At 35.3% G+C, this 25,478-nt stretch overlaps 2 protein-coding genes across 2 annotated transcripts in view; one reads left to right on the top strand and one right to left on the bottom strand.

Moving 5' to 3' along the window:
- Window positions 1-25,478, top strand: part of LOC142349335 (uncharacterized) — a 268,438-nt gene that overhangs the window by 30,098 nt on the left and 212,862 nt on the right. The window lies entirely within an intron of this gene.
- Window positions 1,833-22,709, bottom strand: LOC142349442 (uncharacterized). Its single transcript, XM_075400993.1, has 4 exons — window positions 22,240-22,709; window positions 21,077-21,223; window positions 5,818-5,972; window positions 1,833-2,134 (listed from the first exon to the last, which is right to left on the bottom strand). Coding segments are annotated over exons 1-4 (462 nt in total). The 5' UTR covers window positions 22,241-22,709; the 3' UTR covers window positions 1,833-1,975.

Genomic DNA, 25,478 nt, shown 5'->3' with positions numbered 1-25,478 from the left:
ATTGATAAACATTCCACTAATTCTAGAAACTATGCGACAGTTTATCACCAAGCGTTGTAGGAGGTCCCTAGGACCCTGGAGTACTAGAAAATGATAAAAAATTCAAAAAGATTCAAAAACTTGAAAAAATTGCAAATATTTTTCAAAAATTGGTAATATTAAAATTTTGAAAACTATTAATTCATCTGGAAGCTATGCGGCAAACTATAATCAAACTCTATATGACGTTAGGTGGCTCTTGAGATTGGAGAAACCTAAAATATGACCAAAAATTTCAAAATACTTTAAAAAAAAGTTGCATAAAAGACTGCTGAAATTTGTGATTAAAAAGTTTAAAACTAAACCATGGTCAAAATGCAATTTCCAGTAACTTATTATCAAACCCTAACGAAATTTTTCTGTTAGACTGAAAAACCTGAATAATGACAATAAATGTCAAAAAAATTCGAAAAAAAAAATTGCAGGTTTTGTTTAAAAAAGCTAAAATGGTGTTGAATGAAATCTTGAGAAACATTCCAATACATTTAGAAACAATACAGTTACCTATTTTCAAACCCTAGAGAAGGTTCCTCGTCTATTGAGGCGACAGAATCCTAAAAACCGACAAAAAATTTCAAAAAACTTGAAAAAAATGAATTTATCGAAAAATTACTAAAGTTTAAAACTATTTCATGGCAAACAAAATTTTTTTCAGCAACTATTTATCAAACCCTTAAGGACTTTTTCTGGCCCTTGCGTCTGGAAATACGTGAATAATGAAAAATAAAAGTAAAAAAATTGTAAAAATTTGCGCGTTTTGTCAAATAAACGCTAAAATTCGTCATGTTAAAATGTTCAAACCGTTCCACTACCACTAGACACTAGGCCGTAAACTATTATAAAACCCTAGAGGAGGTTCCTTGGCACCTAGGGCTGAAAGAATTTAAATAATGACAGAAAATTTCAAAAAAAATTGAAAAAAATGATAATTTTATCGAAAAAATGCTAAAATTTGTGGTAGTAAAAAGTTTAAACTTTTCGATAAAAATTTTTCAGTGACTTATTATTAAAGCCCTAAGGAGCTTTTCTGGCCCCTGGGTCTGTAAAAACTTGAATAATGAAAACTAAATGTCGAAAAAGTTCAAAATTTTTGCACGTTTTGTCAAGGAAAATGCTAAAATTCGTGATGTTAAAATGTTGAAACCATTTCACTACTACTAGAAACTTTGCAGTAACCTATTATGAAGCCCTGGAGGAGGTTCCTTGACACCTAGGACTGAAAAAACTCAAAAACTGACCAAAATTTTTAAAAGACTAGAAAAAATTTGTCAAAATTAGTATGAAATTGCGTGTTTTTAGCGAGCGGTTGTTCGAACGTAGCCACGGTGGGGTGAGGGGTAGGGGGTGCACTGGGGGGGGGCTGATGGAGAGGGAGGGTGGGGGTGGGCAACAGTGGGGGTGTCTTCATCCTCTCTTCCGCCCTTCACACCAAAATATAACTCTCCACAACAGTTTTAGCTGAAACAGAGCTCAAAGGCTCTAAGAGCACTTAATGCCCGCTGGGCGCTACCTGTTTATCCCATTTCTGAGGACGAAAAGTCAAAAGCGTCAAACGAAAAATTGGTCAAGCGAAAAATTGCTTAAAAAAGACCGACAGGACTAATATAATTGCTACAAACTTCGTTTGAGAGCAATTAAAAACGTGAGAACAGGTCTTTAAAAAAAGACGGGCCCAATACAGTTCAAATTCTTTCAGTTGGAAAATCGATGCAAACAGCAATATAGCTACTTTCAGCTTTCAGCTTCGCAACTATAAAAACCGTCAAGGGGTAATTTTGCGTTAAAAAGTCACATTTTGACAATAATAGTCCAAACTTCGTTCGAGAGCAACTAAACGGCAAATGTTTAACAAACAGACGGATATGAGTGTTTTGGAGTTTATCGACGCAGTTTAATACTCTAACAACAACAAGAGAAGTCTCTGAAGATTGGGGTGTCACCACATGGTGTCTTGTTCATCAGTGGTGGGTTCTCTTAGTGGGACAGTTGTCTTGTCACTTGTTGCCCACCCATTCAACTCCTTTGAAAAGTGTTCTCTCTCACTCATTGAGAATCGGTAGAAGGGACGGAGGAAATTGCACGTGATTGGACAAGGCTGGAAAGAAACAACTACATAAATGTACTTAAAAAATCAATGCTGGATTAAAATTGAAAGTAGTTGATGCTCGAAAGTTCAAAATATGTACAAATATTTTAATCTCTATGTTGTGAATGAAACATAGTACGAGGGCCAAATTAATGTGAAATTTGTCCAGTACTGGATTCGAAACAGCATATCTTACTTGCAGCCTGGTGTGATAGCCATTAACTCCTCTGGTTTAACATTTTCAAACTTGGTATTGTTTGAGAGCCCATTTTATCGTTCTTTCCTCGAGGTTTCATCTCTGGCGAAGTTTTACATTGAACAAGTAGTGTAAAGCGTTTTGTCAAGCTCTATCACATTGATCTTATGCTGTCCTCAGATGTCAAAAGCCGACAAAAAATGCGAAAAACTCAACATTTGGTATCTTACAAGAAAACATACGTGAAAGAGGGCATATTTCTTACCGAAAGAATCTTGTACCTCAAATTCTGACAGATAAGTTAAAACATTAACGAGCGCATTTTAAAATGCCGAAAGTTTGCAGGGCCAGAAGACTTGCTGTTGTTTGCTATTTTGCTGTCACAATTATTGGCAAATCTTCATTGACCAATAGATGTTCCTAGTTTTTCAAGCAGAGTCACGTAACCACTACATGCACCATACAAGTTGTGCATACATCATTTTGATTGAAAAGTGGCTGGAAGACCCATTGCAAAAGTGACAAGTTAATAAACCCAGAAGCTTCTAAATTCTGTTAAATTAATATCGCCACATTGAATAGCAAATGCCAAATTGCTGTTTTGGATAGAGTTAACGTCTTTTTGTGCACAACACATCGTTATAGTACCTCGTCGTCAGTTTTTTTCTAGCTTGCGTCACTTTTATTTATGATAAATAATGGATACGTAAAAGTGTTGACAAAAACGACGAAAAAGCATGTATTAACAGTTTTGCAAGTATGTAATTAGCATGAAATTTTACTGCCCGAATATTATTTGTAACTTCTGGAGACCACAATTAACTTCTCGCCCAAAAACAGACATGATGACATTTGTGAAGGATAGATATATCTTTGTTGGATAGATCTTTGTTAATGCGCCCCTATCTAATATCTATGAGGTACGGTACAAAATTTTGTCCATTGACATTTCTTTTGTTTCATTCAATTACCACAAAAAATGGTTTGATAAAAAGAGCAGACTTGAAAACAAATGAACATTAATTTGAGGTAATTTTAGGGGAAAATTAACAAAAAGGGAGGAATGAAATGGATTGATTCGCTTCATTGAAAAAGTTGTCAAACCCCATAAGATATATACGAATGTTGGAAACAAAAACAATTTTTGTTATGAAAATTGGAACAAAAACTGTTTCGTTATTCTAATATTCTGAGCAAAACTTCCGGTAGAGACTTGTTGTCGTTTGCTATTTTGCCGTCGCAAGAATTGGCAACTCTTCATTGACTTCAGTAAATGTTCCTAATTTATCAAAAACATAATGACACAATAGCTGATTTTCCGGACCTAATAGACATTTGTTCGGCCTGTGATGATGTCGCTATTTGCTGTAACACTGTCACCGATAAAAATGACGGTACTCTTTTGAGCAGAATCAAATTTGTCCCTGTCTTGAAACTCTCTTTGGTGTTCAGCCATTACATTACTTATAATTGCAATGTATAATTCACATGTTTTTCCGGGCTGGGGATAGGGGGTTGAAGTGAGAGGGGGCTGATGTGTGAGTGTGTGGGGAGGGATTTGTGGGGGTCAACCTCAAAGAACCGCCCTCCACACGACACGTATGAGTCTCAAAAACAGTTTCTGTTAATAGCACACTCAGAGAATAGTGAGCTGAAAAGCTCTAAAAGCACTTAATGCCGCTGGGCGCTGTCTATTTATCCCGTTTTTGAGGATGAAAAGTCAAAATGGGTCCGACGAAAATGTCGGTCAAGCAAAAAATTGCGTATAAAAAGACCGACACGACTAATATAATTGCTAAAAACTTCGTTTGAGAGCAATTAATCAGATACAGGAAATTATTGTAAAGAATGTAATGCCAGCAACCACAAATCACAATTAAATACTTGTCAAAAAGAAAACAGAACATTTGAGCATTACCGATTAACGTCGGAGCGAATTCGTCTGAAACAACCCGCGAACGGTTGGCTTCGAGTCTGGCTAGTCATAGTTTAGTGAGGATAGCTTTAGTTTAATTGAAGGGGTGTGAGGTGAGCGCAGAGGAGTGCATCGGGGGGTTATTGTGGGGGTCAACTTCTAAAAACCGCCCTTCACATCATGATTATAAGTCTCCAAAATGCTTTCTGTGAAGCGCATACTTTGAGATCAATGAGCCAAACATCCCGTTTTTGCGTACGAAAAGTCAGATGTGTCAGACGAAAAATCAGTCAAACAAAAAATCGCATTGAAAAGACCAACAAATATACTATAAATAAAACAAGAACCAACAGCGGACATTTGAAGCCAAGAGAACCCTAAAATCGCAAAATGCTGGAATCGTGAGGACAAATACACAGTTGGCTAGCAACGAATTTGCAAGGCCAGTGACAAAAATATACAAAGTTTGGAAAGATAGGACAGGTGGATAAAAAATTTATGCCACCAAATCCCCAAAAAGCACAAACACCTACAAAGAATCAGTAGACTAAAAGAACCCATAAATGAGAAGTACACGACTACGACAACACAGTGCAATCAGAAAACAGCAAAGAAGAGAAGCAGAGCGAAATGAATTGAATCATTGGAACATTCGGAGAAGAAAAAATCTATCGCATGTTGGAAAATGAAAGTCTCAGACCCAAAAAGAATCAACAGCAATCGAACGATTGACAATTATCCCAAAAATGGTGAGACTAATGAGGTTTAGTTAAAGATAAACAGTTATAAAATTACTACTATCCTATATGCAGGCAGCTCTGTTTGTTTTACCTCTAGGCGAAGTGGAAAATTTATAAACCACAGAAACAGAGTTCTCCAAAAAAAACTGAATTAGATATATTTTAGAAAAGGCCATAAACCAACTGAGTCAAAAAACTCTTGGATAACCATTTTAAGTTCAATTTTTTATTTTTTTGCTGTTCCCAATATTTTATTTTTATGGTCGAAAATGATTGATTTGGAAAGTATTGGCGTCCTTGCGAAATATGTTTAAATTGCAGCAAAGTATGACTTTACACTGCTTTTTAAGCCCATTTATGACCTGTTAGATCTGAGTGATGTTTGTAATTATTTAATAGCATTGTGCCCTTAGACTCTGAATACCATTAATATATTATTAACACTCATATTCAACCTACAAGCAAAACCCTACAAGTTTGCTCCCACTTTATTGTGTTTAATGCTTCATTCAAACTTTTCTTCATGTCTTTTCTCTGCTTCTTAAATATAGGTTACGTCACTCTGCTTCAAGTCACTGAGAATTTCTGGCTTTTATCGAGAACCTCTTAACAGTTGGACTTCTAAAGCAAGAATTTCGAAGTGACTTCTGTAGTATCGTGTAACCTTGCTTAAAACACGCAAGTTGAAGAAAAAGACCAAGATTTCATGAAAGTCAGCTTCTTTCTAAGTATGTAGGAACTTCTGTCGTGTTAACTTTTGGCCTTGAGGTCTTTGTGCATTTTTAAATTTGCATGTGCGTGTTTCTTTTCACTGGGATACCTTTCTATGTATGTGTGGTACCTGGAAGTTGATGTAGTAAGAGAGGCGTGTCTTAATGATGTTCATGATACAGGTGGGTTCACTAGATGGGGTCATGACTAGACAGCTGTACTGGAAACAAACGAAACACTCTCGCGACACTTCAACTCCATCCGCCTTTGTGAAGTTGTAATTATCTGAAAAGAATCGAACTGTGTGTCAAAAGTTTCTCATCAATGGAAAACTGTGATATCGAAATATGTGTAAAAAAACGGGTTGATTGATAGATATGATTGGATTATTTTAAAAAATATCAATAGTTTCTTTAAAAAAATAAGTTCAAATCAAAGTTATTGCTAAATAAAGTGCCAGAAGTAATTGGAGTAAGCAGGAAAAATTTTTTTAAAAAAAAATCAAAATTGATTATGACGAGATTTTCAAATCACAGTCGTTATTAGTTACATTATATATCAAGTGCATAAAGCAAAATAAAAACAGTGAAAATAAAACAAAATCAACAGTACTACGGTACTTCTAACTCCAGAACGCTCACACTTATTTTCATTATTCTCGGTGAGCAAAGTTTACTATCTACAATCCAGAAAAAATCAAAATGCAATTTCTATTAATGATTTAACCATAAAATTTAACAAGGCGATCTCGGGTTAAAGATTCCTCGATTCCATACATGGGCCATGTATGATTTCCTACATCTCCATGCTCATTTCTTAGTATGATCCTAAAATCATACTAAAAACGTTGTATGATATTGTATGAAATCTAAATTGGCATATATAACTCCTGCATGAGGTCACAGGCTTCAGAATTGAAGCATCAGTATTAAATTGAAAATAAAGCTTTTTTGGTGTAAGTTTCAATTTTCGCTTCGTTTTTTACATGAAGAGAAACTGTTAAAATTGTTCTGAGTACGATCACGAAAGCCATATTTGAACTAGTAAAACCTCCCAGAACTTCTTATGAGTTCCCAGAACTTCCTATGAACTTCCTAGAAGTTCCAAAAACGAAGCAACCCGGGTCTAGGTGTCACCGCCATTCAACGCAAAATTATGTAAGATAAGCGGCGAATGTGGAAAATTTTGTAAAATAAGCAGTGAATGCGGTGAAATTACATAAATCAGGCGGTGAGTTCGGTGAAAAAACCTTTATTGCATGGTAGCGATGAAATTAAGTATTTTCATCGCTGCATTTATTGGTGAAAATACATAAATTCATTGCTTCGAGAAAAGTTTCCGAATTATGTAAGATCATAGGGTCGTGCGGTGAAATTACATAATTTCACCGCATAACGTAGTGGTGAACCTACATAAATTCACTGCTTAGAAAAGTGTCAAAAAGATGTAAGATTTGGGGGTAATTTTAGGGGAGTAAAACGATGTAAGACAAGTTGACAATGGGGAGTAAGAGAAGAATGGTGAGGTTTAACCACCCCCTCCCCCCCCCCCCCCAAAAAAAATTATCCCTCAATCTAACTTCTATTTAACACCGTTTTCTAAGCGGTGATTTTATGTAATTTCACCACTAAAGTAAGCGGTGAACTTACAAAAAATCATCACATTTCACCGCTTAAATAGGTGATTTCATCGCAAAAATTTGCAAACCTTACAAAAGTTCAACGCGCATGTTTTACGGAAAGTAGAGTGAGTTTGATTTAAATTCAAAACAAAAATCTAGCAATTTATTGAGAGGTGGCGCAGTGGAAGAAGAAGTGGCTGACATGCAGTAGGTAAGAGGTTCGAACAAGTGCAAGGATGGAATACTGTAGACAGACGTGAAATGTGGTGACTTTTGTAAGTTCACGGCTTACTCTTGAAGTAAAATTACACAATTTCACCGCGTTAATCGCATTTCACCTCAAAATTATGTACAAAATTGCGGTGAAGGAACCAAATTTTCACCGCTTATCTTACATAATTTTCCAGTTTTTCCTTAACCCGGGTTAGGGAAAAGCAATTCCTATTTCACTAAATTTTGTAAATATGGCAACCTGTCAATATAGCTCGTTGATTGATGGATTCATAATCTTAGAGGAAAGTTGCAGGAAATTTATTTAGTATCTTTTCCCTTGCAAGATTCTTGCATGAAAAGCGGTGTAAAGTTGTTTGTTTCACCGCAACTTTTGTATACATTTTTGCGGTGAAATGCGGTACAATTATGTAAGTTCACCGCTAGAGTAAGCGGTGATGTTACAAAATTTCACCACAATTCACCGCTAAAACATGTAATTTCACTGCTATATTAAGAGGTGAAATTACATATTTTAGCGGTGAATTGTGCTGAATTTTTTTACGATCCCCAATTAATCTAGCGGTGAATTTACATATTCTCATCACATTCACGGCATTTTACTGCAAAATTACGTACAAAATTTGCGGTGAAAAAACTAACTTTTCAACGCTGATCTTACATATTTTTCCGATTTTCTGTCGACCCGGGAACCTCTGGCCAGAAAACTGTCACGAGCACACCTGTGCCTCAGGAGCTCGAATTCCATAATAATAGAAGGAATTGTGACGATGAATGACAAAAGTCTACGGATAAAATTTTTGGCGATCATTTAGTGACTCGAGGGAAATGAAAAAAACTACCATATTTTTTCATATTGCAGGACAGCTCGAAACTATTATTTTCTAATTACTTCTAAGGAAAAAAAGAAATTCAAATAATAAAGCAACGTTAAAAACAAACAATAAAATTTTAATAACAGACATATAAAAAAAGTTAAAGAGACAAAATTCTGTTTAAGTCAATGCTAAGATAGGGTCAACGTTATATATGAACGCTTTTAAAACTGCTTAACGTACCTCCCTAAACCGTACCTAGCGACTGTAGAAGCCAACTGATCATCAGGCGTTTGAGAGCAACTTGTCCGACGTGATTCAGTTAATTTAGTACTGTTGGCTTTTTGTAGCTAAATTTGCTAAGAGACTGAATGATTGCATTCACAAAGAAAGTTTTACGCATCTTTTATATAATTTTTTATATTTTTAGCTTTATGTCAAAGAATAAACAAGTTTTTTACCTATTTGACTAAGATACACTCAATTTTTTAATAGAGACTTTAGTTTATTTTCAGTTTCTCCAATTCGTCTTCAATTTGTTATCTGTTGTCGATTACGCCGTTTCTTGATGTTTTTAACAATTGTAAAGTTTCTTTTCTTAAATTTACGTTTTTAAACGTTTCCAAATTCTATTGATGATGGTTTGAATGAGTTTAAAAACCTTTTGGCTTTGATTAACAATTTTCTAGAAACTTCTCAACAGTTCGTTAAAGTTATCTGTTTAATATGGCTTCTCTATTGGTATATATTCTTTGTTGACTATAAAAAAATTGTTTGCAAGAAATTTGAAATCAAGAAAACTTTATTCGTTGAAATCCTTGGAACGACTCGATGATGACACAATTGTATAAGTTTTGATGTTTTTACCAATATCTTTTCTTATATTATATAATAAGTAAAGTTAAGTATTATACTACTTCTATGACTACGAGCTATTATTGCATATGTAGTCATGCGCAATTGAGTGATTCGACTGGCGCTTTTAACTTTAGGCCTTCCAAAATGAGATGAACAAGTAAATCCCGGAGAGCAGCTCTCTTTGAGCTTTACAAATCTCTAAATATACAATTACCCAAATCGACTGAGAAGACATTAAACCTTACCATATAGTAAAAGGCAATTGTTGAATGTTTGGACTTTCTACTCTATCTGACCCTCAACACTAAACCACTATTAACTATTTCTACCCTTCGTAAAAATTTGCGCGCAGATCAAACTCTCAAGACGAGATGTTTTAGACCAAATTTTTAACCCGCAAAAATATGAAAAATCTTTTGTGAAGTGTTGTTAAAACATTTTCACTACTATTGGAGATTTCTGCGCTACGTAAAAATAATTCCCTTGTCTTCCTTCTCCAATTCATTTATTTAAATTAATTTTAATGTTAGCATTAGCTGTATTAAATTCGGGCAACAACCGCTTTGTATAGGGAATAAAATGTTTCGGTAAAATGAGCCGAGAAGTGAGTCAGGGTGTATAGGTTTCTTACTACTTGAAGATGCTTTGATCGCATCCCCACTTTCCCAGATAGCCAGCCATAATTTTTTAAAAATTACCATCCTTAAACCACAGAGTATGAATTGCGTGGTAGTGACTGCTATAGCGGTCCGCTAAAGTCATATTAAATTATCTGAGACAAGTCCTGACGTACAATTCAAAGAATTTTCATTCTTTAAACAAAAAGCTAGACGTAGAACGGACTATGACTGAATTGGGAAAACCTTTTCTAAAAAAAATCAGATAAAAAAATAGAAAAAAGAACCACTAGCGAGAATTGGAAAATTGGTTCAAACAAAAAAACTAGGCCTAGAATGAACTTTGAATGGATTAGGAAAATCAATTAGAAAAAAAACCGATTGTTGCGGTCTGACATTTAAATCTCATTATCTCAAAAACTACATGTTCAATTTAGTTCAACCTTTTTTCATATGCTATATTGTAGACTAGTGCTATTCACTGCCAAGTTTGCTGAAATTTGAATCATTAGTGTGGGAGCTATTAACATTTGAAAATTTACCCCATGTATTAAGATTGCTTACAGAATTTAAAAGGTAGCCCTACTTCAGCCTTTCGAGATAGAACCCTCATTTTCACTCACAATGTGTATCTCACCAATGTCTATCGAGTCACTAAATTTGGTGTTGATTTCTTTTTAGTTTCCGAGTTATTGTCAAAAAAAACGTATATTTTAGCCCCAATTTGGACATATCTGAAAATGTGAAAATCTGTTATTTAGTTCATATAACCTTAATTGTACTTATTTATTGATTGTGTACTCAAATCTCAGCTAGTATAGTGCTATTTGATCTGTTTCAATCATAGTTGGTCATTTTACGTACTCTTTTTTCATATATTTTCCAGTAGTAAATTTGTTCTAGTATTTATGTTTCTTGTACGAAAAATTGTATTTGATTAAGAAAACGGAAATGCACATAACTTAAAAGATTATTCTGTTGATTCTTACCATAAAAGCTCTGGAGTTTATGCACCATTTATAAATATGATTTGGTTTTGCTTTCATTGATATTTAGTGAACATATATCTATTTAAATAGTACGCACGCTTTGTTTAACATTATATTTTATGCCTTTCTAACTTGTATTGGATAATTAGACAAGAAAATAACCGTCTCTTTATACAGTCCTTTCTATTCTTTCTAATTTGAGAGAGAAATTTATAACGCGAACAGGGCGGCCCTTAAAACTTAGTTGAATAATATATTGGTAACCTAAGATAGGCCCAAACATTTGGTCCGCCGACCCGGACAACCTCGAAAATGTTTAAAAGAAAGGAACAAAGTCCCTCTGGAGCCCGCAGTGGCGGTATATCTCATCATTCAACTGATTTCGAAACGAGCGAAGATGTGGAATATCATTACCAAATTGGCCAAGTAATACAGAAAAAACTTAATGATCATCAAATGAGAAGAGCAGAACTCAGAAGACAATTTGGCTCTAAACTAAGTAGAGCAGCGAGCATCGAAACCAATCTTGATAAATATCTTGCCCTCGACAAGAAAATAGTTGAAGAGACGAGACATTACAGCACACGGGTCTCATCAAAGCACAAAGCAGATCTGCAAGAGAAACAAAGAAACTTGTCTTTGAAAAGAAAAGAACTTCTTGCATTGTGGGAGCAGAAAAAGAAGTCATTGGAGACGGCAAAGTCAGTGAGCTTTGTCAGAGAACCAACACCTTCACTCGTGTGTCATCGGTAAATGGGGCCGAGGAGGAAACAGCACAAAATATTGAGCCACCTCAAAACACACGCGCAACTGAGACACAAACCGATCAGCCAAAATCGAAAGATGTCTTGCCCGATGTTTCAACGGAAGAAGAATTGAAACAAAAGGAAGAAACGCGAGCTGAGAGAAAACGCCAAGTGCAACTGAGGCTTGAATATCACATGCAGAAGTTGAAAATTGAACAGAAAAGACGAGCTCGAGAAACTGACGAGCAATTGAGGCAACTCGAGGAGCAGAAGACACTCGAAATGTTGAAACTCTAAATTAACACCGACGAAGAAGACGAATTTCATCCTGAAAATCTGGAAAACCCAGTTGTACCACACAGTGGAAACTTCTTGGGCAATATCAGCTGCAGTGACGATGAAGACTATTTGGGCGAAAACAGAAAACTTAATCAAGCACAGGGTGACAATCAACAAAATGCAAACAATTTTGCAGCCTCATCTCAGCGGAAATACAGTAACAGCTGGCTGAGGTCACTGATGTCACAATGAAACACTCGAAGAGATGGTGTGTTTGGCAGTGGTGCATTCAGATACCTTCCGGGAACGGTGAGCTCAAACCAAGGGCCGCATAGTAAGTTTGAGATTTCTGATACTTCGCAATCAAGTCCGAAATACGGCTTTAATCAGTATGACATGTACCCAGTAAGTTCTTCAGTTAATCGCACTTTGCCATAACTTAAATAAAGACAATATAATGGCAATCCCCTTGATTGGCCTGAATGGAGCGGCATGTGTCTGTCAACAGTCGATCGTAGTACCGTATCAAACGACGAAAAAGTGACGCATTTAAAAACGCTGTTAACTAGGCCAGCAAAAAGAGCGCTGGCTGGTATGGGTTATCCGAGCGTTATGTACGACGCGGCTTGGAAAACACTTGAGCGCAAATTCGGTCAGCCGCACTTGATAATAGGATCCCAATTAACTAAAATTCGAGACCATCCACAATTACGGCCGTACGATAGCGCAAATTTTGTTATTTTTGTTGACAGTCGGAAACTTTGTAAAAGTTTTGCAACAATTCGGTCAAAGCAACGATTTGTTTTCATCATGTAATCTAGACATGATAGTTGATAAACTACCGGCAGACATAAAACGCAGATGGTTTGCACATATTGAAACCGCGTCGCATAGGTCGAAGCTGCCCAATCTGATAGAATTGAGCGAATGGCTACAAGAAGAATCGTTAGTTCAAGAGCAAATGAAAACTGCAGCAACAAAGCAATTTCCAGAGAGTTCTTATAGAGGAAAACAAAATAGTGTCAGATCAGGTGGAGATCAACCAAAAAACTACACTTTTACTAACGATAGAGAGATAAGATTTCAGAAATGCCCTCTCTATGACGGAGATCATCCACTTTGGAAGTGTGATAAATTCAAAAAACTCTCTGTCACAGAACGGCCAGAAGCAGTGAAACAAGCTAACCTCAGTTTCAAATGCTTGACGGGAAAGCATCGCGCCAGAGATTGCAAATCGAAGCTCAGATGCGGAATTGACGGCTGTGAAAGAAATCACACTCGCATGTTACACAACAAACCAATTTTGACACACGAGCCAATCCAGTCACCAGATCAAACAAGCGAAACCAACCTAGCAAATAAGACAGCTTGGTCAGTCAAAGGACTCCTCCAAGTTGCAACATTACGAATCTACGCTGAAGACGGAAGTTTTGTCGAAACTAAAGCTGTTTGCGACACTGCCTCCTCTCAAACTTGGATAGACGAAGAATTGATACAATCACTATGCCTTGAAGGAAGAAGTACTTCGACGTCAGTAAATGGGATTCACGGAACGAACTCAATCGACTGTTTGAAAGTACCGGTCAAGATTGGGGCGGCCGATGAAATCAGCGACACGGTGAAAATCATAGCCAGTAGTTACAAAGATCTTGTAGTTGGATCCTCGGTTTACAATGAAATTGAGCTAAGTAAACTTTATCCTCATTCATTGTGCGAAAGACTGAAAAAAATTGACTTGAAAGACGTAAAAGGGATTCCTGGTCAAGATGCTTACTCCCTAATAAGACCTTTAGAGTATATATATATATATATATATATATATATATATATATATATATATATATATATATTGTGGAAATAATTCTCCGTGGGCAGTAAAAGTTCCATTAGGCTGGACACTAAGTGGTCCACTGCCAAATAGCGAAAGGACAGAGAGCAGTTTCCTAAGCAGCGATAGCCAAGAGAATCAAGAGCTAACAGAAATTGTGAGAAAGTGGTGGGAAATCGAATCCTACGGTACAACATTTCAAGGAAACAGCAGAACACTGGAAGATAAAAAGTCTCTCGAAATACTAGAGAAGACAACGTTAAAGCTACCAGAACGTTTCCAAATTCAAATGCTTTTTACGGGAAAAGAACAAAAACTTTATTGTAATATTTCTTCAGCCCTTGAACAACTACGTTCGCTGGAACGAAGATTAGCGGAAAACGAGTCTTTAAAAATGAAGTAAATCGATTCAATAAAAAAAGATCTAGCAAAAAGCTATATCTCCTTGCTTGAAAAGGGTGAACTTGAACGTCAGGATGTTTGGTATCTTCCTCGTCATCCAGTTGTAAATCCCAGAAAACCAGAGAAAGTAAGAAGAGTTTGCAATGCTGCGAAAAGGTTTCGAGGATACTGCCTGAACGACGTTTTGAAGAAAGGTCCCGACCTTTTGCAAAATCTAATTGGAATCTTGATCAGATTTTGAGAAAACTGTGTCGCACTAACTGCACATATTGAAGAAATGTTTTTGCAAATTCAAGTGCCTGAACAACAAAGACGCTACCTCAGGTTTCTGTGGGCAGATGAAGACGGTAAACAGATGCCGTACCAGCACAACCGGCACATTTTTGGAGCAAAATCGTCTCCAACATGTGCAAATTATGCCCTGCAGCAGTGTGCAAAACTGTTTGGATTGGAACAACCTATTGCATCGCATATGGTAATGAATAACTTTTATGTGGACGATATGCTTCTCTCGGTTCACAAAATTGAACAAGCATCTGAAGTAATCCATGACCTGAAGTGATTATTAGCAAAAGGAAACTTCAACTTCACAAAATGGTTTTCTAATTTCGAACAAATATTTGAAAACAGCGAAATTACACCAATGGAAAGCGAAGATAACCCTAAGGTCTTGGGACTTGAATGGATAGCAGCCGATGATCTGTTAACTGTTCGAAAGGACCAAGAGTTCCTGCAGAAAACGAATTGGACGCAAAGACAAGTTTTGTCAACGGTGTCGCAAGTGTTTGATCCCCTCGTGGCACCATTTGTCATTCGAGGAAAGATGTTAATGAAACGAATCTGGCAGACACATGGTCAAAAGTGGGACTCGCCGATAGCCGAAGACATAAACACCGAGTTTAACAAGTGGGTGCAAGAATAGAGTAATCCAAAACAATTATCCGTTTCAAGATGGTACAATCAGGAATCCTGTGACAGAATTGAGCTACACGTCTTTGGAGACGCATCGGAAGATGCTTTTTGTGCAGTATGTTACGTTGTAATTACTAAACCAAACGGCGATAGACTAATAAGGTTCATTGTTGGAAAAATAATGGTGACCCCAATGAAGCACCATACTTTACCAAAATTAGAGTTAATTGCAGCAGTTACAGCAAACAGAATTAAAGATCTAATTTTGAAAGAACATAGAAGTTAGTTTGCGTCAATCAATTTGTGGAGCGATTCAACTACTGTTTTATAATGGTTGCGTAATAGTGACAAAAAACAGCCTACTTTTGTTGCTAACCGGTTAGCATAAATCCTTGACAGTTCAACAGTTGATCAGTGGAGGCATATAGCTGGAGCTGACAATCCAACTGATCTGGGAATGAGAGGTCTCTCCATTAATGAACTGATGCAAAGTGACTGGATAAACGGACCGGATTGGTTAAAGAGCGAAATTAACGAAACAGAAAATTGGTAGCAAGAAGAAGTAGTTCCTGATCAAGTAGAAGTTTTTGCCAGTAACTCGAACGAAAATTCAGCTCCAATTGACTGGAAACGATTCAGTAACTTCAGAAGACTGAGAAATGTATTTGCGAGAATACTGAATCTAAGAAATAGGAACAAAAAATAATCCATGAATTGCTTAATCAAGCAGATAATCGAATATGGGAGTTAGTCCAGAGAGAAAGTTACACAAAAGAAATAGCGTCATTGAAGAAAGAAGACTCTGTCAAAAGCAACAGTGAAATGAATCCCTGAATCCGTTTCTGAGCGAAAATCTAATAAGAGCAAAAGGTCGACTTAGACATGCAAACCTCAGTTTCGGAGAAAAACATCCAGTCATCTTACCAAATTCTCATCCGGCAGTTAAATTATATCTCGAATTTCAGCATCAGCACAACCATCACCAAGGTGTTGAACATATTAGAGCTGAAATTCAAAGAAAGCTTTGGGAAACTGGTCTAAGAAACGCATTGAGATCGGTTAAACACCAATGTCTACACTGTAAATTGAAGAGAAGCAAAACGTCAATGCCAATGATGTCAGATTTACCAATACTCAGAATCGAAGATAATGTAACGCCGTTTACAAACACTGGAGTAGACTACTTTGGACCGTTTTCAATTAAGCTCTTCCGAAGAACAGTCAAAAAATGGATTTGTCTATTCACGTGTCTTAGCGTTAGAGCAGTGCATATGGAGATCGTTCAATCACTGGACACACAGTCTTGTTATACGCAGTTCATTGGTTCAAAGCGAGAAAAGGCAAACCGAAAACAGTAATTTCTGACAACGGAACTAACTTTGTAGGCGCAGCGAACGAATTGAATGCGGCCTTCAAAGAACTGAACCATACTGAAATGCAGCGCAATTTAGCAAAAAATGGTATACAATGGACTTTCAACCCCCCTGCAGCTCCACATTTTGGTGGCGCTTGGGAGTCATTAGTGAAATCGAGCAAAAAAGCGATTTTCAATATTTTGGGCAAAGAATCTTTGAAAGAAGAAAATCTCTCAACAGTAATTTGCATAGCAGAACAACTACTCAATAATCGACCTCTAACAGCAGTTAGTAGCGATGTTGAAGATTTGGATACGATAACACCAAATCGTTTCCTTGTTGGGGGAGCAAACGTGTCATGACCCATTTCTCTATTTAGCGATAACAATGCTTCATATCGAAAAAACTTCCGACACATCAGCGAGCAATTGAAAGCCCTTTGGAAGCAGTGGATGAGCGATTACTACCATCACTCCAATGCAGAGCAAAATTGAGAACTGAATCAGGCGCGGACATTAAAGTGGGAAACTTAGTCTGGTTGATTGAGAAAGAAAGCTACTTCAACTAACCTTTAGCCAGAATCCAGAAGCTTCATGAAGGAGACGATAAAATAGCTAGCATGGCAACAATCAAAACTGTTAAGGGAACTTTTTTATGGCCATTAGTTGAAAATATTTCATTAGATACTGACTGCATTTGAAAGTATTTTGCTAGAATCAAAACAGGGCCGGCTATGTTGCGGTCTGAAAATGAAATCTCATTATCTCAAAAACTACATGTCCAGTTTAGTTCAATCTTTTTTCATATGCTATATTGTAGACTAGTGCTAGTCACTGCCAAGTTTGCTGAAATTTGAATCATTAGTGTGGGAGCTATTAACATTTGAAAATTTACCCCATGTATTAAGATTGCTTACAGAATTTAAAAGGTAGCCCTACTTCAGCCTTTCGAGATAGAACCCTCATTTTCACTCACAATGTGTATCTCACCAATGTCTATCGAGTCACTAAATTTGGTGTTGATTTCTTTTTAGTTTCCGAGTTATTGTCAAAAAAAACGTATATTTTAGCCCCAATTTGGACATATCTGAAAATGTGAAAATCTGTTATTTAGTTCATATAACCTTAATTGTACTTATTTATTGATTGTGTACTCAAATCTCAGCTAGTATAGTGCTACTTGATCTGTTTCAATCATAGCTGGTTATTTTACGTACACTTTCTTCATATATTTTCCAGTAGTAAATTTATTCAAGTATTTATGTTTGTTGTACAAAAAATTGTATTTGATTAAGAAAACGGAAATGCAGTTAACTTAAAAGATGATTCTGTTGATTCTTACCATAAACGCTCTGAAGTTTATGTACCATTTATAAATATGATTTGGTTTTGCTTTCATTGATATTTAAGGAACATATGTCCATTTAAATATTAAGCACGCTTTGTTTAACTTTATTTTTTATGCCTTTATAACTTGTATTGGACAATTAGACAAAAAATTAACCGTCTCATAATACAGTGCTTTCTATTCTTTCTAATTTTAGAGAGAAATTTATAACGCGAACAGGGCGGCCTTAAAACTTAGTTGAATATTATATTGATAACCTGAGATAGGCCCGAACACCGATTCAAAAAAATGAAAAAAAACAGTAAAAATTAAAGTGAAATTGCCGCGTGTGAACAAACACAATTAGAGAGAAAGCAAATTTTCGTTCAAACACCCTTTCATCAATCTACTTTACAATTAGAGCGAAAAAATTTCACGCCGCATAACCACTCGCATTTTCGCTCCACTTCCTGTTTCGGCGTGACCAAAATCACTACTCCAATTTGACTTCAACAATCATGAGAATGTGTGAACATATCTTATAAAAAGACAGCGCCCCAATACAATTCAAATTTTTTTAATTGTAAAGATTTAGGAGCGCAAAAATAGCCGCCTGGATTTGCTCACGCGGCTATCAATTAACTCCGTTCTGAAATTTAATTATTATATAGTTTTTTCTTCCTTCTAGATTTCTAATATTTAACTCCAAATTAAAACTTGATTAAAAAATGGAAAACCCTATCAAAATTTCTTTGGCAAATTTTCTTTTGGTGTGAAAAATGGATGGAGTTTTTATAGTGTGAATCTGTTAAAATATCATCATCTATCATCTCAGTTTGTTAAGACCACTTGTATGATTTGATTGGTGTAAAATTCGTTAATTGATCACTGCTTTATCTCGAAGACCCAAATTTTTAAAACCAGTGTTCTAGAGTTGACTCTTGGAGTTGATCACTTCACAATAGTATATCAGTCATCATTAAAAATAGATCACAGTGATAAGAAAAGGCAGTTTTTGATACGTAATACCAAGAAATATTCAAGATCAAATTTCAATCGTGACATTGCGCTGCAAGATTGGTCGCCTTTGTACCAGAGAAATGAGCCGAACGAAATGTTTTTAAAATTTATCGAAATTTTTGAAAATATACTGAGTTGTCATGCACCCTTGAAGTTGGTAGAAAGTAGTACCAAAAAACAACAAAAGCAATGGTTGACAAAAGAATTACGTGGTCTCATAAATGACAAACACCGTCTCTTTAATGCGTGGAAGAAAAACCCAAAATCAGAGATTTATAACATTTACAAATCTTTACGATTGTATAATGTTATTGATAATCTACCTAAGCATAAATCTCCCGGACCGGGCTATATACCAGCATGGGCGCTAAAAGATAGTAAACTGTCTATTGGAACTCATTTACAATTTGTCGTCAATGAATGTATAAACAAAAACACGTTTCCTAATATTTTAAAAACAGCGCATGTTACACCTGTCTATAAGAAGGGAGACCAACTAGAACCAGAAAACTATCGACCCATATTAGTCACACCAACTCTAGCAAAAATTTTTGAGCGATTACTACTTGAACAACTAACTCTTAATGGTCTGATTAACAAGTATCAATTCGGCTTTCAAAAGCAAAAGTCCTGTCTCGATTCTATCATTTCATTAACTGAAAAGATAAACCAATGTGTTGACGAAAACGAAATTGTTGACACACTCTTTTTAGACTTAGCAAAGGCTTTCAACTCAATATCTATAGATGTTTTTATGAACAAAATAAAAAGGTATGGAATTGGAGAAAATGCAAGAATCTTATTAAACTCTTTCCTTTGTGATAGAAAACAGTGTGTAAAAAATGGGATAGCAAAATCAGATTGGGTTGTCATAAAACACGGTGTTCTTCAAGGAACTGTCTTAGGGCCTCTAATTTTTATACTTTATGTCAACGATTTCAGTGAAGCTGTATCAACGAATTGTGATGTATTACAGTTTGCCGATGATACAGCAATTCTATGTCATGCAAAGAATGAAGCAAATTTGCAGCTAATAGCTGAAGATACATTAAACAAGACAGATCAATATATGAAACAAAACAGGTTAACTTTGATTGAGAAAAAACGGAGTTAATGGTGTTCAGGAAGGAAAAATTGCCGATCATTGAAACTGTCGATTTCAAGGGACACCGATTGGAAGCATCTGAAAAATATAGATATTTAGGTAGTTGTAATAATTGATAGGGAACTGACATACCAAAATCAACTAAATAAGGTTATCAGTAAAATGGCTTCAGCAATCAGATCATTATATTTGGTTCGTTATCAGGTACCGCTAAAAACAAGGATAAATCTTTTTAAATCACTAGTTTTGTCTCATTTAGATTTTAGCGCAATTTTTTTCAAAATTTACCATCTTACTCTATTGACAGAATTAACAAACAGATAAACTGGGGAATAAAAGTTTGCTTTATGAAAACCAAATACGATACTGCCAGAGATCTACTTCTGGAGACTAAAATTCTTCCAGCAGAGCTCCAAATAACACGGGTGTCTTTAAATAGGTTTTTCAATATTCTCCAACAAACAAGAAATCGCTCTAATAAACATTTCAGATTTTTAGAAAACGTGCCTATTATTGTAAACAAACAAACCCATAACCTTTTCTTAGAACAAAAATGTAAGTCAAAATGGAGTAATGGTTCAATTGTTCGTAACTTTATTCGAAAATGGAACACACTTCCAATTACAATTAGAAAAGAAACGTCGAAGACCAAATTTAAACAAAAAGTTACAGCGGAAATGCTTAAACGACACGAAAGAGTTCCAATAGACAGAAGGGTTGCAGGATTTAAACATATTTTTTATTAAATTATTTTACGAAAACCGAACCTTAGTTTGTTATAAATTAGAAAAAAATAATGTTTGATTAATAAATTTCTAACATGTAACATTAACCAAGTGGTTAGTTTAATTTACATGTTTGCAGATTTAAAAAAAAACTTTGAGATTGTAAATTCAAGGCGTTGTTTTGTGGACGAGACTCTAATGAAGCTTTATAAAAAATCTGGCCTTTGTCGAGAATGGTGCGGCGGTTCAAGATAAAAATCAGAAATTCGATTATCCTTGAGAAGAGCCACTCAATTTTAAAGATCTTGCTCTGAATAAAGGAAAAAATGTCAATGTAGAGTTCGGACGTGCAGAGATCTGGAATTTTTTATTTCAAACTTGTGAGTGTTTCAAGCAAGGTAACGTATCTCGGAGTGCTACAGGGTTATTTACGAGTGACATATTTTCTCAGTGACCTGATGAGATGTACGTCTTTACTTATAGGAATATGCGAGAGCAAGTTTTAGGAATTGTGAATCGAAAAATTGCAGGTTATCCGACAATGATTAAGATTTACTCACTGTTCATTATTTCTTGCTCTTTAGTCAAATTTCCCTTGGAGTCTTCGAGTGTCTTCGGCAGGGATAAAACCACTTCAACAGATATTAGACGTAGAACTAACACTTTCCAGATCATCTTCATACGGCAAGGACGCTCCAAAATTGACACTGAAAATTTTTGTTCAGTCCAAATCACGATATAAACGTAAATAAACAATCACCTTACTATTTTATTTATATAAAGAATAAACAAGTTGCAGATAGCTAAGAAGTTATATTGGAAAAATTTCGCTTTGAAGTATTTGTTAAATCGAGCGCAAAAGCCCAACAGGTAAGCAATTAATGCTTTTTGGTCAGATTTGTTTTCCGGACAAGTTAGTATTCTTAGCACAACGGAAAGAAAACCCTATAAGCAACCGATTAACTTCATCAAACTTTCACAGAAGAAAAAGTTATCATGAGATCAAATTTAATTCAACTCTGTTCTCTCTCAATTTTTTTTTGAAGATCAAACTATTCACACTTGAGCAAACTATTATAAGCGTGAACCAAAAGTGAAAAGTAAGTCGATGAGTGCGGTACAATAAAAAAAATGAAAGATATCACGAAATGACAAACCACTCAATTCTTTTTTCTAATATTTAACGGCGACACAAATTCATTCATAATTGGCCAAAAGTGAAACATTTCACATTTTAAGGCAACTTTCTACACTGTAAAACAAGGATCTCTACTTAATAAGAGCAAAACACCTATAGTGTAAGAAACGAAAGGTGCAAAAGTTGTTTCCAAAACTTTATCCCAAATTGGTGTACTACCGAGTCCAAGTCTAGACTCTGAACATTCAATTAAACATTAAACTTAGATGATGGCTTACTTTTGACTTCATAATTTGTCTAAACTCCCGGGAGGAATTTTCAAACTTAATCCACCCCTAACTATCGGGGATTAGGTTGTGATGCGTTTTCCACTCATATTTATTGGGGAAAAGAGTGTAAGAGTGTTATTTGAAGAAAATGCACTCTTTTTACACTCTTCTCGCCACTCTTTTTACACTCTACAATTTTCCTTGCTTTTCTATAGGTCCAGAAGTGATTTATGTTTGTTTGTTTTTGTGTTTGTGTGTTTGCGTAGATAAAACGAATGGGGAGTGGTTGAATTGAGCATAGAAAGTCATAACTTACTTCTTCGGCGCTGGCTGATATATCAGTTTTTGGGAAGAACAGTTTTCTTTAGCGTTAAATGTTTTACTGAGTCGGCAAAATTATTTTTGACCTCAAAAATAATGAAAATGTATTTCTACTGATTATTCTTAGAAATCAATATAAGTAAGAAAAACATTCTGGTAAAGAAACAATCTGATAATTTTTTTCCTGAGAATTAGCTATTTTTCTTCAATTACCTACTCCGCTTAAATTTTTTCAACAGATCTGGTAATACAGTTTCTTAATGCAAAATACAAAGACAAAGTGGCAGTATATATCAACCAAACCACAAAAATAATGGAAACGAAGACTAGAATGAGTTTTAGGCCGCATTTTGTCAAAATTATTCAGTTTCTTTTGACAAAGCAACTCAAAATAAGCAGCAGATTGTTCCCAAGTAATAAAATTAAAATTGAAGAACGATTCCAAAACTTGGAAAACGCGCCTAAAAGGCCATAGGACAAAAATAGCTCAAAATTGTACTTTAAATTCTGACGATTTGCTTCCAATGATTAAAATGTTCCCAAACTTGCAATTGTAGTTAATATATTTATATAACAGCACTTTGGTTGAAGAGGTTAGAGTTAAAACTAATAAAATGTTTTGAAAGGCTACAATTGATAAAGAAAACACACTCGCAGAAAGCATATTCTTGCACGCATATTTTTCCGTTTGTCTTTCGAAAATAGGAATGGACAAAACTACCATTCTCTCTTCACAGCGCCCTCAGAAACCAACGAAAATCAATGTCCTAATACGTGCGGCATTGACTTTTGTATCTTGTTTCCAATTTGACCAATCAGAGAAGGGTATTAACGGCACTCACGCATGCAGACCTTAAGTATTATAAATCTAGAAAAAAGACAATGCTGTAACACAGCCAGATAGCAGTAAAATTCAATTTGCCGCCGAATGGTCTGATAATAAAAGGAAAGTATTTCACACAGATGGATCGATGGGCGAGCTTCGACGCCCGTTGCGGGGTGGTCGAGATTCGGGAAGACATACCAGAGCTCATAGCCCAGAGAAGCATATTTGAACGAGTTCGCTTCAAAAACAAAAAGAAAACTGTGAATTGAAAAAAAACAGAGAACGATTGGAAGTGGAGAAAGAGGTCTTATTTAGGTTAGAAAGGTATTGTTAATGAGTAAAGTTAATTTAAAGTTTAAAGTTTGTTTGTTCATGTGAGAGCAATATACTACTTGATGATTGCTGTTGATGTTTGATACTGGATGCCAGATGAATAAGCTATATATATATATATATATATATATATATATATATGTATATATATATATATATGTATATATATATGTATATATATATATATATATATATATATATATATATATATGTATGTGTATATATATATATATATATATATATATATATATATATATATATATATATATATACATAAATATATTTTTTGGATGGGTTGTGTGCATGAGTGTATAGTAGTCCTATACATTTAACAATTTTTGTATGAAGAGACTAATGAGAATTCAGACAACATACTAAATCGTATTTAGACTCACAACACATGCCAATATAGTATCGAGTAATCTTTTTTCGCTTTAGACATGGTCAAAAATAATATTTTTTTCTGCACCCAAGTTCAGCATTCTCCAGTATGACAGGAAAGGGTCTGTTCAAAGTCAATAGCGACTGAACACTGTTTTTTTCATAGTGTTACCTTTTCTCAAGTCTGATCTGCTTTTCTATAGGTCCATTCGTGATTTATTGTGTTTGTTTTTGTGTTTGTGTGTTTGCGTAGATAAAACTAGTGGGAAGTGGTTGAATTGAGTATGGAAAGTCATAACTTACTTTCTCCGCGCAGGCTGATATATCAGTTTTTGGGAAGAACATTTTATTAGCGTTAAATGTGTTACTGACTCGACAAAACTATTTTTGATTTCAAAAATAAGGAAATATAGCCAAAAGACTCGAAGTAAAAACTCATTTAATCTTTAGACAAAGACTACCCAATAAACAAATTTAAACCTTTTCGCAATTCTACTGATTTTTCTAAGAAATCGAGTTAAGTAAGAAAAACATTCTTAGAGAAGAACAATCTGATATTTTTTCCCTGAAATTCCTTCAATTAGCTACTCCACGCCATTTTTTAACAGAGCTGGTAATACAGTTTCTGCAAGACTATAATTAATGCAAAATACAAATACAAAAAGTGGCAGTATATATCCACCAAACCACAAAAATAGTGGAAACGAAGACTAGAATGAGCTTTAGGCCGCATTTTGTCAAAATTATTCAGTTTCTTTTGACAAAGCAACTCAAAATAAGCAGCAGATTGTTCCCAAGTGAAAAAAAATTAAAATTGAAGAACAATTCCAAAACTTGGAAAACGCGCCTAAAAGGCCATATGACAAAAACAGCTCAAAATTGTACTTCAAAATCTGACTTTTGCTACCGATGATTGAAAATGTTCCCAAAAGTTCAATTATAGTTAATATATTTATATAACAGCACTTTGGTTGAAGAGGTTAGAGTTAAAACTAATAAAATGTTTTGAAAGGCTACAATTGATAAAGAAAACACACTCGCAGAAAGCATATTCTTGCACGCATATTTTTCCGTTTGTCTTTTGAAAATAGGAATGGACAAAACTACCATTCTCTCTTCACAGCGCCCTCAGAAACCAACGAAAATCAAAGTCTTAATACGTACGGCATTGACTTTTGTATCTTGTTTCCAATTTGACCAGTCAGAGAAGGGTATTAACGGCACTCACGCATGCAGACCTTAGTATTATAAATTTAATTTAAAAAATGCTGTTACACAGCCGGATTGCAGTAAAATTCGATTTGCCGCCGAATGGTCAAATTTAGAGAGGAAAGAATTTCACACAGGTGGATCGATGGGTGCGCTTCGACGCCCGTTGTGACCTGGTTGAGATTCCGGAGGATATGCCATAGCTCATAGCCCAGAGAAGCATATCGTAACGAGTTTGCTTCAAAAACAAAAAAAACTGTGAATTGAAAAAAAACAAAGAATGATTGTATAGAGGTGTAAAACACTCTTTCGAAGATTTTTGTCTGTATAGCAACGTATTGAATATATCAGTATATCAACAAGTTGAATATATCAGTACAGCTTTGTGTTGAATATATCAGTATAACAAAGTGTTCTGAAAGCAACGTATAAGTAGACAACGTACATAGCATTGGTGGTAGTAACAAGTGAGTGTTTAGACGGCA

The sequence above is a fragment of the Convolutriloba macropyga genome, chromosome 11 (genome assembly GCF_964194025.1).
Source record: "Convolutriloba macropyga chromosome 11, txConMacr16.3, whole genome shotgun sequence".
Lineage (NCBI taxonomy): Eukaryota > Metazoa > Xenacoelomorpha > Acoela > Convolutidae > Convolutriloba > Convolutriloba macropyga.
The sequence above is the reverse complement of the archived record's forward strand: the minus strand, read 5'-3'. Positions and strand labels throughout refer to the sequence as shown.